This window comes from Egretta garzetta, unplaced genomic scaffold (genome assembly GCF_000687185.1).
Source record: "Egretta garzetta isolate BGI_Z169 unplaced genomic scaffold, ASM68718v1 scaffold46, whole genome shotgun sequence".
NCBI classification, from domain to species: domain Eukaryota; kingdom Metazoa; phylum Chordata; class Aves; order Pelecaniformes; family Ardeidae; genus Egretta; species Egretta garzetta.
The window spans coordinates 7,717,300-7,734,312 of record NW_009260268.1 but is presented as its reverse complement, the minus strand read 5'-3'; the positions used below and the strand labels follow the sequence as shown (position 1 = coordinate 7,734,312).

The window sequence follows — 17,013 nt, the reverse complement described above, 5'->3', positions numbered from 1 at the left end:
GGGAAAGACACTGGGACAAATTCCACACAGTTCTCACTACTCTCTTTAAGAAAAGCTGTTTGCCATCATTTTTGCATTAAGTATTGGTGTTCTGTCTTCTGAAAACTTCTACTCTGATTCTTGTCTGTTGTTTAGAACAGAGGTCTGAAAGTTCATTGCAGAAAAAACATAGCCTGTAATTCCTTCGGGAAGCAGTTATGGTTCATTCCTCATTAAAAATGGGGTGAGGTACTATTGTAAACTCACGTGATTCACACTGTGTTGTCTGATGCAATTATTTTGGTTATCCTTCATCACTGGAATGGTCTCTCACTTTCTTCACTTCTTCACTACCACCGCTCTGACTGGCCCACAGCTATGAAGGAGATACACCATGCTGCCATTTTGAGTATTTGAAGAACAATGTCTTGGGGAAGCAATTTGAGGAGCTTACTGATCACACAGAGTTAGATTTATTACTAGGTAACTTTAAAGAGTAATTACCTGAGGACATTTGTAAAAACACAAAGAAGTTAACAGTTAAAATGAATTTTTTTTTTAAAGACGATACTGGACAATAAACACCTGCCTTATTTAACATCTCAACTAACTGGCTTTCAAGTAGTGCACTCTCTCTTGAAGTTAACCTGAAATGTAGTGCCCTCTTGAATAAAGCTGAAGCTTGGTTTTTCTCATGTAAGGTGGCTACTCATTTTGGTTTTATCCATTTCTGTCCCCTCTCTGGGGACAGAGAAGTAGCTGTCAGCTGTCTCTTACTAGCTTTTTAATATACGCATAATGTTTCCAGAACTAAATCAAAGAACTTCTGCTTCTTTGCAAGCTAGGCTATGCCTTTAGCAGCTCACATTTAAAGAAATATAGTTACAACATTAATCCCTATGAGATATTTAGCCAGAAATTTGTATTCATCAGCTAGTTTTCAATTTACAGACTCTGACTCAGGTCTTCTAGGCAGGTTTTATTTGTTTCAGGTTTTGGTTTGTTTAGTTTTGGTCGGTTCGAGTTTCAGCATTTGCAAATAAACTGTATCTAGACCTTCATTTTTTCTTTATAGTGAGTATTAGGTGGTAACTAGGACTCTATCTGTCACCTAATTAATAGTGATAACGAGAGTATCTTTATTTTCATGATTTTGTCTACTTAAGGACTTAATCTTTTGAGAGACTGGTCTGGTGAAGCATTTCATACCTTGAAAGCTTCTCAAACAGCTCCTGGAAAAGCCTCAAATGAAAAAATGCTGAGAAATACACGTTTTACATCATGCAATAAAACTAATTCCTTTTGGGAATTTAAGAAACAGGCAGGCAAAGATTTCTGATTGAGAATGTCTTTCCAATAGCCATATCCTTGTTATATCTTTGTGATACCAACCCTGCTAGTGGATTAGATCAAATCACCATAATGCTGCTTTAACATATAAAAATTTGCCTTCTCAGGTAGACAAGGCTTGAGGTTTTTTTAATCAGAATATGATGAAAAAAACCATTAGCAATCTAATCAGTTTTTATAACTTTTAGTCTTTGTGTTGTTTCAACTCTGCATTGCAAGTAGTCTACACATAGAGCATTGCAAACTGGATTTGCCTGTTGCAAACTCTAATCATCTTCAGACTGAGAATTTTTCAGTCAGTTTTGCAAGTGTGAATAACTAATTAAAAATCATGCTTGAAATTTTCAGAGTTGAGAGCATATTTGCTGGCATTTTAAAAAACATCATTAATGTATGGGTTTGAGAGCTAAAGAGTTACGAAACTGTCCTATTTCATTAACAAAATTCTTTATAGTTCTTTGATATTCCCAAGTGAAACCAGAAGATACACAAACTTTAATGATACTTTTGAACAAAGTTACTATGCTGGGTGATGATGACAAGCACCTAAAATGTGATTCTTCTCCAATGTGGGACAGATTTGTCATCAGAAGCAGTAGCACAAAATTTACTTTTTTTGGAGGTGAGACTCTTCCTCCCTATTAGGATGCAAGCAAAACAGTTTAATGTCAGTAAACTATTTTGAGGAAAGGAATGATTTCTCTATATAGTCTCTGCATGTGTATGTCTTTATGTACGTACTTTGGAATCTGTTCTTTCGTTGGTGTTATGGTGGAATTAAATTGCTACCAGAAAGAGAAAAATAATTTACTTTAACGAGCTTTATCAATAAAAATGACATCTCTCATCTAAAAGTTTTACAGATACAGAAGGCATTTATAGTCTTAGGAGTCATGTGACAACCAGTTTAATAATCGCTGATAATAATGTTGTCTCTTCAACATAGAGTGTATTTCTTTAATTCCCATTCTGCATTTTTATACAGTTTAGCATGTGTATAGAGAAAGAGTATTAGGGATTATGTTTAAATGCCTATAGGTATTTAATAACTAAACAGTGCTACTAGACCCTGTTACACTTTTCTGATGAAAGGCCCATTTTTTATTTCAGTTCACATTGTATTAACAAATGCCGTGTATATTGTAATCATTGTAAGCTTTAGACTGTAACTTGATGCTATGATTGTAAGAAATAGATGTTTACCATTTGTTAGGCATACCTGAATCCAGATCCTGCAAGTGTATATGTATGCATACGGGTACATATATATTGCTTTAGCTACATGAGAAATAATGACAGAGAGTCACTGTGGTCACAACTGAGTCAGAGTACACAGTCTTTTTAGCATTTTAGCTTAATTGTTTATTTTTCTTAATGTGAAATCCTTCTCTTTCCTTCCTTTGGGGGGTGGAGGGGGGGGGCAGGTGGGAGTGTGTGCGTGCGTGTGTGTAGCCTTAGTGGGTTTTATATTCTTCATATGATACTGCAGTAAGATATTCTTATGAGATCAGTGATTTTTATCTTGTTAAAGAAAAAAGATGTCTTCTTTGAGAGATGGAATCTTTAGATGCATGAAGTTCTTGCCTTGTTTAGCTTTGAATTGGTTATTTGAATAAGCGTAATATAACTTAATTTTGAAAACAATAGATAATCATCTACTGAGTAAAAACTTTTATCATATCTTATGAACTGTATGTTTTGACAGTGCATCAACCAGAATTTAACCAGTGTGGATGAAGGCATTCTTTTGTATGCTGAAGCACCAGGGTATTTCAAATCTGAGTTGTTCTGATTCTTGACAAGGGTGGTATTCAGGCAGAGTTATTCAGAGTAAAATGAATTAAAGCATGAGAATAAACATGCTAACAATAAACAAACTAACGAAACCCTGAATCTATAACGAGGGCAAAAAATTTCCTTTTTCTTTACCTTAGAGGCGTGAGCATTTTTATTTCTATTTAATTGGGGTGAAAATCGTAATTATGCCTGAGAGAATTCATACAAATAATGCTTCGAGAACATAGATATATTTAATTTCACATAGAATAGTATGACAAGGAATACTGATGGTTGTAATATGTTGTAGAGGAAGAGAGAGAATCTGCCTTATTTTGTTCTTGTTTGCAGTCCTTCAAATTTTTGCTTCCTTTTTTCCTGTCATAGCTAGTTAACAATAAACACTTCTGAATAATATGCTATATGTTCTTAATAACATATGTACAAAATGAGACCACTAACAATAATTATTTTGGGGGTGGTGGTGGAAGTAGACTGTCTTAGGTTTGCATTTAGTATTAACGTCTGTGATTGCATTTACTGTGATTCCATATAAAAAAGACCTTTTATAAATTTGGATTTTTTATGAACACATTGTACTTTCTTGGAGAAAGATGGAATAGACTTTGTATGAAGAAACTTCACTCAATCTGACTAAGACTAAAGTAGAGTGATATTTTTAAAGGCAAGGTTCGGGTTTCACTTTTGTAAAAACCATGCTGAGGCATGTCCTTTATTTCATCACCTCCCTTCTCAAAAATCATATCTCCTAAGCAAATAAATGTATGTTCTTTATTCCACACTAGCAGCAATGTGAAAAAGAGTCCAGCATAATGCACTCGTCTATGAAACATTACATTCACTGTATATATATGTGCTTTGCCTAAATATGCTATTTTTAGCACTCCTTTTTACTAAACATGCATTCATAAACTGTGCTGTTAACTTGTAGCTGTTGCTATCTGTATTTTTCTGCAAAACAGGTTTTATTTTGATTCTCACACATCCATATTGTGCTATTTTCAATGTATTTCTTTGTTTTAAAGAGGATTGTTTTTCATTTTTATTTTAGAGTTACATACACGGAAGCAGTCAGGCTCAGTTTGTTGCAGAATCACATATTATTCTTCTGTTGAGTATCCTTGAAACTGGTGATTAATAGAAAAAAAGCAAGCTGAGGCACAGTGTGCTGTTAAATAAAATTGCTCTGACAGTGAATATCATTGAACTTTTGAGCAGGTATTGTATTTTGTCTTACTTATTATACGTTTAAATAAATACTCAATGTTGTTGCTATTTACTGCCAAGCTAAGCTGGCATTGCTTTTCACTAATATGTACCCTGTTATCTATCTCCTTTGTTACTCTTATGCCTCATTACTAACCTTAATGCTTTTCCTTTCAGTATAATCTTTTCAGTAGCAGAAACTAATTTTCTTCTCTTTTTCATTCTTTATTATAAAAGGTAAAAATTTGATGTTAAAAATTATTTTATGTCTTTTAACTGACAAGGAAAGTATACTGAAATTTACTGATTATGCATGAAGATGATTTGTCCTCCAATAGCCTTTGGTTTTGGGGTTTTTTTTCCACCTAATCTAAACAGTCGACTACTACTTCTTGAAACGAATAACCCAATCCCATTTGTTCTGACATCATCTGCTCAAAGACTCTGAGACCTACATTTGCTCTTTCATTCTTACAGAGTCAGAGGAAGTTAATTTGTGTGTGTGTGTGAATATGTCTTAATAATCTGTAAGAAAAACTCATATACTATCTGGTTTCTTTAAACCCTGCTTCTAATCAGCTTTGCTCATTGAGTGAAAACTCTAATCGCCATTAACCACTATTAAAATACAGTCATTCCATCTCAAATACCGTCCTCTAAGGAGAGCAAGAGGAAGAAAATAACATTTCCCAATTTGAAGTAATAGCCAGATCTCAGAGTATGATGATCATAGCTGCTCTCTTGTTCTCTACCTGAAGTTATGTTGGTTTAGATCCTGCCCGTCCTCTGGCTTCCTTGTGTACCTTCATCTTTGGCATTTACTATCCAAAGAGAACACTGTCATTGCACGTTTTTGCTTTGTTACACTCACTTGCCTGGCATCAGTTTTGCTACCTGTGAAACCTTATTTGCTCTGAAAAATTTTAATTTCAAAGTTATGAACATACTTTGCAGAGTAAATGCAATATTCACATTTGAACTGGAATATTGTGTCCAGTTCTGGGTCCTGCAGTACAGGAAGGATGCAGACTTAATTGAGCAGGTTGAGAAAAGGGACACAAAAATGATTAAGGGACTGGAGCATCTCTCCTATGAGGAAAGGCTGAGAGAGCTGGGACTGTTTAACTGGGAGAAGAGAAGGCTCTCAGAGGGATCTTACAAATGTTTATAGATACCTGATGGGAAGAAATGGAGACAGACTTTCTTAGTAGTGCCCTCTGACAGGACGAGGCAGTGGGCCCAAATTGAAAAACAAGAAATTCAGTCTGAAGACAAGATGATTCTTTCTGAGAGGGTGGTCAAACTCTGGAAAGGTTGCCCAGAGGGGCTGTAGAGTCTCCATCTCTGAAGATATTCAAACCCCGACTGGACACGGTTCTGGGCAACCTGCTCAAGCAGGTTGCTTGAGCAAAGTGTTGGATTAGATGATTGAAAGAGGTCCCTTCCAATCTCAACCATTCTGGATTTCTGTTTCCAGGTTATATAACATACCCTAATTAAATGTTGTGTCAAAATCACATTGTATTAGTTAAAGTTTTGGAAGTACATTTATTTGTTCATTATTCTAAATTTGGGGTTCTTTTCCTGGGAAGAGAGAGGTAAAGATAAATAGCTTTACCTGAAAACTGATAAGTCAAAACTCAGTGATTATTAATTTAATTGCTACATTTTTTTAAAAAATACACAGAGACGGCTATTACTTTCAGATGAAAAGTTTCTTGTCTAATAGATAGCATGCGTCTTATTAGTGTCATTTTTAGGCTTTCCTTTGTGTAGCCACAATTTATTTTTTTAACGTTTTTTGCTTTTCCCAAACTGCCACAATTTAAACAAATCTGTTATCAAAAACAAATCCTGTTGGCTGCTTGAGAATGGGAAAAGTAAACCTGAAAACTAGCTAAGATTAAAAATAAACAAAACTTCTGTTCATGACATATTTTGTTTGTCTGACTCAGGCATGAGAGTGATATCTTTTTGTTGGCAGAGACTGTCTTTAAACGGGGATGTTGGCTAACTACATTAAAGCAGCTGGCTGAAAGAATCCTTTCAATGAGGTTGCTTCATTGCCACTTGCAAAAAGATTTCATTTCATGGCTCAATACTGTTGAGCTGAGGTTTTGGTCACACACAAATTTCACAAGTGACATGAAATCTTGACAGATTTTAACAGTTATGCATGAAAGAATTAATATTATCCTTTCAATGTTGGTAGTAATTAGCAGCTGCTTCATTGCTTCTTCATTATTTGTTTATTCAGGAAATGTTGATAGAAAATGTGGGAATTAGAAAAAAAAGTATGCCAGATTGATATACAGTAGTACATTCACTTTATCCTTTAAAGTTTAAAAGATGCACTGAATTTTAAAGCACGACATTACTATGCTGGTAATGTACATGCTTCATTTGGTTGCTTCTTTTCACTTTGTAGTAGTAAGAACAAGGACAAGGTTGTCACTTCTCGCTAGATGTTGAAATGCAATGTTGTGTTTCTCTGTAAAGTGAATTTTTAATACCTGTGATGAGAAAATCTGAATTTCCATTGCATTTCTGTACTTGCTTTCAGACAGCAATTCTACTCAGTCTGCTAGATGATTTCCATATAAAGATGTGTTGTTTTTTCCAGAGCTATAGCTGTATAATTAGGACATGGATAAGAAGGACTTGGGAAGATGTCAGATATTCAGTTTCAATTATACTATAAAGCAAAATTAAATTCAGTAAAATCTATACAGTGTTACTAATTACATACCAAGTGTATGCCCAAAATTTTTTAAAACATTTTAGTCCTAAAAGATGATTACTACATGTTAGTAGTAAGACAATTGAAGTCACAGTAATAATACAGCATGTACAATGTTGTATCAGTAAAACAAGTCAAAAAAACCCACCAAAAACTAAAAGCAAAACCAAAACCAAACATTTTGATTATTTTTGTACTTAATTTTATTTCTGCGATATGTTTTCTAACAGCCAAAATACTGATAGTGCATTTAACAGCAGATCAGACTAGCTGAAATGGGTTAGATTTAACATGTTCTGAAGAATTAAAAACTCACACTAAGCAAGCTCCTCAGAACAAGGAGGCATTCTTTCATTTCCAAAGTCCCAAATTGGGTTCTGATTCATTTGGAGCCGGCTTAGAGGTGGCTGATGGGGGCTATCTTACTGAGTCCGCAGTATCTTATGCCATGGGTGAAGTTTCCTTTTAGAAATTGAGGAAAAAAAAAATCACTGTATTTCAACGTAGGCCTTGTTCAATTGCAGGCTGCAGAACATTGAATAAAAATTTGAGTAGGCTTTTAAAAACTGAGTGTGGTGGGTTGACCCTGGCTGGACACCAGGTGCCCACCAAAGCTGCTTTATCACCCCCCCTCCTCAGATGGACAGGGGAGAGAAAATATAACAAAAGACTCATGGGTCAATTACTGTCGTGGGCAAAACAGACTCAACTTGGGGAAATCAATTAGCAATCAAATCAGAGTAGGATAATGAGAAATAAAACCAAATCTTAAAAACACCTTCCCCCCACCCCTCCCTTCTTCCTGGGCTTAACTTTACTCCCAATTTCTCTTATCCCCTCCCCTGAGCAGCGCAGGGGGATGGGGAATGGGGGTTGGGGTCAGCTCATCACACTCTGTCTCTGCCAATTCTTCCTTCTTAGGGGAAGGACTCAGCACACTCTGCCCCTGCTCCAGTGTGGGGTCCCTCCCACAGCAGACAGTCCTCCACAAACTTCTCCCACCTGAGTCCTTCCCACGGGCTGCAGGTGGAGATCTGCTCTGGCATGGGGTCCTCCCCAAGCTGCCGGTGGAGATCTGCTCCACCATGGGCCTCCACGGGCTGCAGGGGGACAGCCTGCCTCACATGGTCTTCACCACCGGCTGCAAAGGAATCTCTGCTCCAGCACCTGAAGCACCTCCTCCCCCTCCTTCTGCACTGACCTGGGTGTCTGCAGGGCTGTGCCTCTCACATATCCTCACTCTCTCTTCTGTCTGCTGCTGGTGTTGCCCAGTTTTTTTCCCCCTTCTTAAACACATTATCACAGAGGCACTGCCACTGTTGCTGACTGGCTTGGCCTGGGCCAGCAGTGGGTCCATCTTGGAACTGTCTGGCATTGGCTCTGTCAGACATGAGGGAAGCTTCTGACAGCTTCTCAGAGAAGCTACACTTGTAGCCGCCCCACTACCAAAACCTGACCACACAAACCCGATACACTGAGAAACAGTCCTTTATGTAAGAAGTAGCCCCCATAATTCTGATATTCTTTTTACCTTATGAAATGAGGGTTTATGGATCTTTCAGTCTTACTTGCCCAAGCTAGTTCTATGCTGCATTGTTTGAGGTGAAATGGTTGTGTGGTCCAGAGCATTTGGAGACACTGAGCTGACTGAGTACAGAGGCAACTGCAGTCAAACTGCAGCACAGCGTGGCGTCACTGACTTTGTACTTGTTCAAGGAGCATTTTAGTCAACAACAGTTTAGTTCCACCCTGCCAAGACAGAGATCTCATCTATCTAAAGCGTAGTATATCCAAATCCACCGAGCTGGCTTGGCATCTCAATGCAATTTTCCCATTAGTAGGAATGCAATACAAAGTACCTGGTTGCCCATGCTCAAGCTGATCCAGAGTTGATAAGTAATACTGAATAACAGGTATAAATTTAATTTGAGGTTGCGTTTAATCATCCATAAAAATATGCTGGTCCTTTAAGTATCTGCTTTCGGTTTGCTTTGAAATAGACCAACTTTGATTTCCTTCCCAGGAGCAACGGAACCTTGTTATCATTTGCAATTGAGAAGGAAGTTTTATGTAATATGTAACAGTGTTTATCCCTACATCAGCCTGATGATCACTGCTTCAAGCAAATGGGTGTACTTTACACACATAATAATTTGGGGAGTTATGTAGAATTATATGAACATTGGGACTTGCCTGTGAAGTGAAAAGTTATCAAAAATTCATCACAGAAATGGACGTATAACTGCTGTAGAATTAATACAGCAGACTGCACAAGCAAAAATTATTTTAAATAAGAGCATGCAATAGATTTAATTTAAACAAATTTTTTTTGTTAAGTGGATATGAAAGCAGTAACTTATGTGGAGCTATCAACATGATAGACATTGTACAGCCTGTAATGCAAGGTTTTTTGCTTCTGAAGAGTTTGAATATCTCTGAGGACCCTAGGACTGCATAATTTACACAGACGAATAACTTTGTTCACATGAGTAATCCTGCTAAAACAATCTATTTGTTGGCTAGATATCTAATTCTACCACAATAAAAAGAGCATATATCTAAGCACATTAGGATTTAACAATAAAGTTTAGCATCTTCTCAGGTTATCATCACAGTTTACATCCATGTGTATAAGTCCAGTAATGACTCTTAAGAAGATAGAGGAGGACTGTGCAAAACAAAACATCCAACCATAATCAATGATTTAGGGATTTTTGAGCCAGATCTTGCATACAGAATGCTACAGCTCCTAGCCACCAATGAATACAATCTTATTTCTTTTTAATCCTTTTTTGAATTATTTATGGCACTACATTCTATAGCAATGAATTTTCAGTGTTGACTTCATGTAGTATGCAGAAGTTACTCCTTTAGGATGTTTTTTTAGCCTAAAATTTGCACAAAAGATTTCTTCAATTCTTTCATTTCTCCCTTTGGTAGACACTAATCAGTACTTCTAATTAACGCCGGTTTTCATCAAGTTTTTGTGTCATTCCATGGAGAAATAAGACTGATGTAATTGTAGTATGTCATATTTTTTTCCTCTTGCAGTAACAGTGAATCTTTATTATACAGAGTAAGTTTAAAAGTTACAGTAAATATTTTCATTATCAGAAGAGTATCAGTTATTAAGCAAATTATTTGTTGTACAGGAGATAAATCTAAAACATTATTATAAGAATTAGCAGTTTACTGTTAACCTGATAATTTTTCTTGTTATTACTATTAAACTTAGTTAACTTTGATGCTGATAAAACACATGCACCTAAGTAGGAATGGAAATGTCTTTTCAGTTTGTTAATTTGAATTCCCAAGGCAGAGTTTAACGTGACAGCTGTGTAGGTGGATATGAGATGTTGATTGAGAAGGAAAAAGACATTTGATTGGTTACAAGGAAGACAAATCTTTTTTGTAGCATTAAAATTACACCTATTACAAAAGACTTTTCCTTTCCTACAGAGTTAATTTAAATGAAGTGTATTAAGTGCCACTTTGGTGTAAAGAAACTTAACCACAGAATGAATTTTAATGGGAGATGTCTTTCTGTGTGTCAGTAGGGCTCGTGCAAAGTCACTGAGCATTAGAACCTGAAATTTTGAGTCAAAGTCAGTAGAACAATACTCATTTAGCTTTATAAGTTGTGCATAATGGAATCAAATTGTGTTCCCCAGAGTTTATGTAAAAGTGAATGATGATGACAACTAAAGCAGCAAGGTAAGGTGTTTGTATGCTTCATCTGAAGGATAAGAAAAAAGGGAAGAACACCACAGTGGAAAAAGATGGAACTAAAGGCACAAAATTATGGCATATTGAGGCATGTTTAATTAACTATGGAAATCAACATCCAAAGCAGCAAAACATACTGCACGTTTTCAATTCTTTACTTGTGTTGTCCACCAATACTGTCTGTTAACCTTGTAGGCTCTTGTGGTGCTTCTGGAGGCTGCCTGACTCCTCCTAACTGTAACAAAGCATAAGGAGATCATAGCTAGAAAAATCAAGACATTTCCTTCCATTACATCGTTCCCCTAACTGCTTGACCTTAAAATAATTCATAATATGACCTTTTAAGAAAGATACTAAAGTCTCTCTATGTCAGACAGATGTGCAGAGACCTTAAATTTACAGCTGGGCATTTGTCAGTGCAACATATAATAATTCTCTTTCATCAGCTAATTGAATGATACTGGATTTGGTGAATTACCTTCAAATATGGTGTGTGTCCTCTGTATGAAATTACCAACTCTGTAGTTCAGTGATTTTCAACCATTTTCAATTGTTGGCTCTAGAATTTTCTAATGGAAGTGCAGACCCCTGCAAAGCAAATATAGCTGTTGGCTGCTCTAGCAATTGCCCCATATTTGCCTTTTGCAAATACCTGACTATTAGTCCACAGAACAAAAGGCATTCCCTGACCTCAGGCTGAAGACAGCCACATTTTTAAGGGTTTCTTTAGGCATCAATTAATAATTTTAATGGTTATTTTAATTGTTAAGAAACATATTTGTTTGAGTGGTTAAAAGATGCAGAAACATAATCCAAAGTCAAACGTTTTACCTTTTGTATCCACAGATAGCTTTTACTAAATTGAATAGTCCTCAAGTGCATTCGGCTATCAATAAACTGTCTGTTAAGATACTGCACAGGTCTTTAACAATGATGGAAAGTATAATGCTAGCCTGCAGTTATATTGATGATGATTCATGATATAGAAAGAGAGTATGTTATATTCTTGAAAAGATTCATAGGCGCTTAGAGAAAGCGAGAGAGATGGTATGTGTGCATGCTGAAGGATCAAATGTGCACTAACAGATAGATGGGACAGCATACTCAAGTCTAGTGTTTGAAATAAAGTGCTTGAAAACAAGGTAGATGTTTGAAATAAAGAATCAGAATAGTGAGAGAAAATGATATAGTGTCATAAATACTTATAAGGAGCTCAAATAGAGTTTGTTTTAGGCAATGTATCTGTGTTTAAAAGTTAAGAAATTAAGCTATTAAGAAAAATTCATTCAATTAATTTAATTTCTGATATGCTTAACATTCAGGAACTAAAGTACTGTTATACATCTGTCTGTTCTGGAGATGCGTATACTTCTGTGGTTTAGAATCATAGAATAGTTTGGGTTGGAAGGGACCTTAAAGATAATCTTGTTCCAGCCCCCCTGCCATGGGCAGGGGCTCCTTCCACTAGACCTGGTTGCTCAAAGCCCATTCCAGCTTGGCCTGGAACACTTCCAGGGATGAGGCATCCACAGCTTCTCTGGGCTACCTGTTCCAGTGCCTCACCACCTTCATAGTGAAGAATTTCTTCCTTATATCTAATCTAAGTTTACCCTCTTTAAAATTAAAGCCATTACCCCTTGTCCTATGACTACATGCTCTTGTAAAAAGTCCCTCTGCAGCTTTCTTATAGGCCAGGTACTGGAAGGCTGCTGTAAGGTCTACCCAGAGCCTTCTCTTTTCCAGGCTGAACAAGCCCAACTCTCGCAGCCTGTCTTCACAGGAGAGACACTCCAGCCCTCTGATCATCTTTGTGGTCCTCCTCTGGACTCATTCCAATAGGTCCATGTCCTTATGTTGGGGCCCCAGAGCTGGACACAGTACTCCAGGTGCATTCTCATGAGACCAGAGCAGAGGGGAACAATCGTCTCCATTGACCTGCTGATTTGTATGTCTCTAGGCAAGAAAATTTGTAGAGACAAATTATAAAAAGTAAATAAGGTTAGAAAAAAATATTTATTTTGTACAGTGGCAAACCACACTATAAGAATTTGTAAGATGGACAGGACTAACTCTGAAACTCCATCAGATGTAATTTACAAAACAAAAAGTTCATAAATAATAAACATAATAATCATCTCCCCAAAGTTAGTTCTAGGTGATACTAAGAGACTACACCAATATGAATAACTAGGATGTAAATAAAGCTGAAGACGCCTGAATGATTAGTGATTTAGCACAGACTTGGTCAGGTATCTTTATGCTACATTGTTCCAGTTGAATTAAATTGATTGCAGAGTCTTTTTCTTCTTCCTCATCTTTTGTATGGCCTTTCCATTCCCAAGTGTCTAAGAGCATCACAAGAGGGACAGTTCCATCAGATTAGAAAGGGAGTCTCATAAATTGAAGCTGCAACTAATCAAATGAGTAGTAAAGAAATTTTTTCACTATAGAAGATTCTGTGTTAGTATCAAATTGATTCTGTGCTCTGTTAAAATGTTGAAAAAGCATCAAAAAGGAAAGTGGTGTAGTTCAGTTTGCTTTTAAATGGTTAAAATGCAAACTTCCAGCTACTTCACTGTTGTGAATTGCATATTTCAAGGAGTTGAGGGGAACTCCAGTGCCAAAACTTGTGTAATAATTCCTAAAATTCTTGAAAAGCCATTTGGTATAGCTGAAGCCAGAAGGTTTTAAGCTGAAAGAATGTTCAGGGTTATTGTATCAGTACAACTAGATTTCAGGTCATTAAAAAATACTGACGTACATCTTGATTGTGCACAATTCATGCTTAAATTAAATTCATTTTCAAACAAATAATTTTCAGACTATGCTCCATTTTTTCACCTTCTGAGATAGGAGTCATTCTTCTTCACTGAGATGAGACATACAGTGATTGGTATCTTAAATGTGCGTCCTTCCTCAGCCCTCAAGGCCTGTTGCATCATTCACTGGGATAGTTATGGTCTAATTGAGAATTGATTGCGCATTGAATAGCAGAAGTGGAATATTAGAATTGTTGTTCATTGTTTATAAAACTGAAGCAACAGCGTCTTGAAAAAAACCATGGAACCTGTTTCATTGCAATGAAACCTTTTGTCTTTATTCATTTCTTCAACCTATGATAAAAAAATCAGATCCTCAAGCTAGGAAGAGTAGCTAATACTTTGTTTTCAAGAACTGCACATAGCTGAAGAATATTTCCTAAATAGGATGACTGGAATGCATGTTATGCTCAGATTTTTCAAATGTAAGTTGGAAGTTAAATCCAGCCTGAAACGGTTCAGATAAAGAACGTGTAATGTGGTCAGTATTTCTGAAATTATAGCAGGTATTTTAGAGGTTTAAGTATTAGTAGGAAAAAGTTAAGACAAATATCTCTTTCAGTTAGCAAAATATGCACCCCTATTAAGGGACCAGCAAAGAATTTCTCATGTTCTAATCATCACCCCCCAGCCAAAAAAAAAGATCTAAAAATAAAAAAAAACACTGTAGATTTTCCTTCTGATCATATTGCTCCTTCACAAAATTGTATGTGCTTTTCTTTGTTCCATGTCTGATGAAGTAAACCAGAATTTTTTAAAGTTTGTGTAATAATCTGTCTGCATTTTAGTTAACAGTAAATTGAGCAGAGTCTTGAGTGGGTGAGTATTTTGTTCCCTAGTTTTTCTTCCTCATGTGTTATTAAGCAACTGTATGATCCGCAACTAAAGGCAGTTGTTTCTTTATGTGAATAATGCTAATGCCAGATTTTGTACTCTTGGCAGAAATCCAGCAGAACATGAATGAGACCATCAAACTTTTTTCAGAGAAGTAACCAAATGTTAATCAACCTATTTTCTCTCCTTCTTTTATTCCCCACTCACTGCTAATTAGGACTGAATTTGTGAAGTAAAGATATAAATTGTATATCAAATTAATAAACTTATGAGCTATCAAGTTTTCTTCCTTTTGTGCATTCTGGCTGGAGTTAGCAGTGATTAAATTTTCTATGCTAATTAAAAGTATCCAGAATTTACTAGTAATCACTTTCATTTTGTAAGGTATCTATCATTCCGGAGTTTATTGATCAATCTTTTTTGGTTTGGTTTGGATTTGGTATTGTGGGTTGGTTTTTTTTAATACCTCCGATCAGGCATCTTGATTTTTGCAGGGCTAAATATTATGATCATTTTCTGAATAAGCTTATGAATTTTGATGATAACTGTGGTTTTCATCCTGCTTTAAAACTGTTCTTCAGGTATCAAAACATTAGGAACCTTTTTAAAAGCACTAAGTAAATAATATATGTTGTCATTTTCTAAGAAAAGCATGTACCAGCTGGGAAAAGGAGCAGCAGAAGTTTAATACGTAAAAGTGAAATCAATCCAAATTTGAGAAGACATTTGTGGATTTACACAGAAAAAAAAAATTGCTACAGAGGGATAATTTATCAGAAAACATAAGCATCTGAATTTAAAACATTTGCTAGCCATGGTTTACCTGAGCACCACGTTCCCCTCATCTTTTCAGAATAGTTTCTTAATGCATAGTGAAGGAGATAAAGAGGAGTTAGAAAATAAGTACATCTTTTGATGCCATCTCATTTTTTGCAGATGGAAAACTGTCCAAGTAACCTCTTGCCAAAATTTTACATTCTGCACTGCTAGAGAAATACTGTACTGTAAAAGATTATTTTCAGAGCTAGGACTGTCACTTTCTTCTGTAAAATATCAAAATAATGTAAAGTCATAACATACAATGTTAGAAACAGGAGCGAAAAATAGTAACTTAAGCTAAGTATTCTGTGGTAAAAAGCTAATGACTGCATTGAAATCACAACTCAGTAAGATTGAATTTTTACTTCGACATCACAGAGCTGAGGCAAGTGACATGCTCGGAGTGTGAAGTTATGAGGCTGATGTCATTGAAGCTAGAAGGCAACCAGTGAGGCTGAAAGCTCAACAATGATGACTAAAGTTAGAAAGCAACAACTGAAGCAAAAATAGTGACAATATGAGGGAAGCTTTAGGGGTAATGATGTGAGACTCCAAAAGAGAGGGAAAAAAATCAGCACAGTTCAGCTGGTTACAGTTCTAAAATTCTCAGTTGTGGAGCAAAGAATTACTTTTGTGAGACTGTTCTTCCTGATGGTAAGAAAAGTGAATTAAAGCTCATGGTCTGGTAAGAAAATAGGAACTCAGTTACAGAATGGTTGTCTGCCAAATGGCTTTTTAGTGTGGGTTGGTTGGTTGGTTGGTTTGTTTCTCAGAAGCAACCAGGTAAGGGAAATAGCAAAGGACCACATTATGTGCAATATCACATGAGATAATCAAGCAAATAAATTCCATTTACAGAGCAGTCCAAAACCTTTGCAAAAAGTAGCACTACCCTGAGAGACTCTGGTGAGTTACTCTCACATCTTGGGGCTGGTTTTTTTTCCCGTGACAGAGTCAAACTAAGAACAAAACCACTATTCTAAATCTAAGTGAAGGACTGGTAAAATAAGGTTATTAGATAATGCTACTAACATGTGGAAAACAGACTCCACAATCTGTAAGTAGGTATGTTTATTCAGCGCTGGGCAGCACGGGGGGTAGTCCCACCAAAGTCGCAACATGGCAGCTTGCCCCGTTTATATGTAGCAAAGTGTTACATATACATGAGGTTTCCCAATACGCCTCTACATATGCATAACCTGTCCCCGCTTCGTATTAAAATTAGTTTCAGGAGGTCATTTTCATAAGTCCCTCCCAACTGCGCATGCTCAGTGATTTGAGTCGGTGGGCTTCAGGGGTCGTTTACTTCATCCACTCCTCTTCTTCACCTTGTCTTCCACCCCCCTTATTCCACTGTCAGAACAACACAGCTGGTACCAACCGGCTCCCCAAAAGTGCCAGACACTTTGTTCTCCTACAGGCCTTCCAAGGCCTGTAACAAAGATGGGCCATTTGCTACTAATCTCCCCTCTTCCACATTCCCTACAGTGTTAGTTTCTTATCTATAGTTTACTTCATATGATTACTAAGTTAATCTAAAACACAATGCTAGCAATTTAGGATGGATCTACAGTTGGCTTCACAAAGGTCCTTTTGTTAACCCTTTAGCCTCCCTTCACTACATTAGAGGCTTTTCTTAACAGAGTAGAAATATATGTGAATTTTTTTTTCTCCTTGTTGCAGCTTCCTCAATTAATTCATTTTCATGCTTTTGTAACTTTCGGAAGCAGAGATGAATGACTG

General features: G+C 36.5%; 1 protein-coding gene across 1 annotated transcript in view; it reads left to right on the top strand.

Annotated features, from left to right (window-relative positions):
* TUSC3 (tumor suppressor candidate 3) overlaps window positions 1-17,013 on the top strand; it is a 99,450-nt gene that overhangs the window by 78,212 nt on the left and 4,225 nt on the right. Inside the window, exon 7 of the mRNA XM_035897732.1 lies at window positions 4,178-4,241. Coding sequence (XP_035753625.1) covers window positions 4,178-4,241 — 64 coding nt within the window. The remainder of the gene's footprint in view (window positions 1-4,177; window positions 4,242-17,013) is intronic.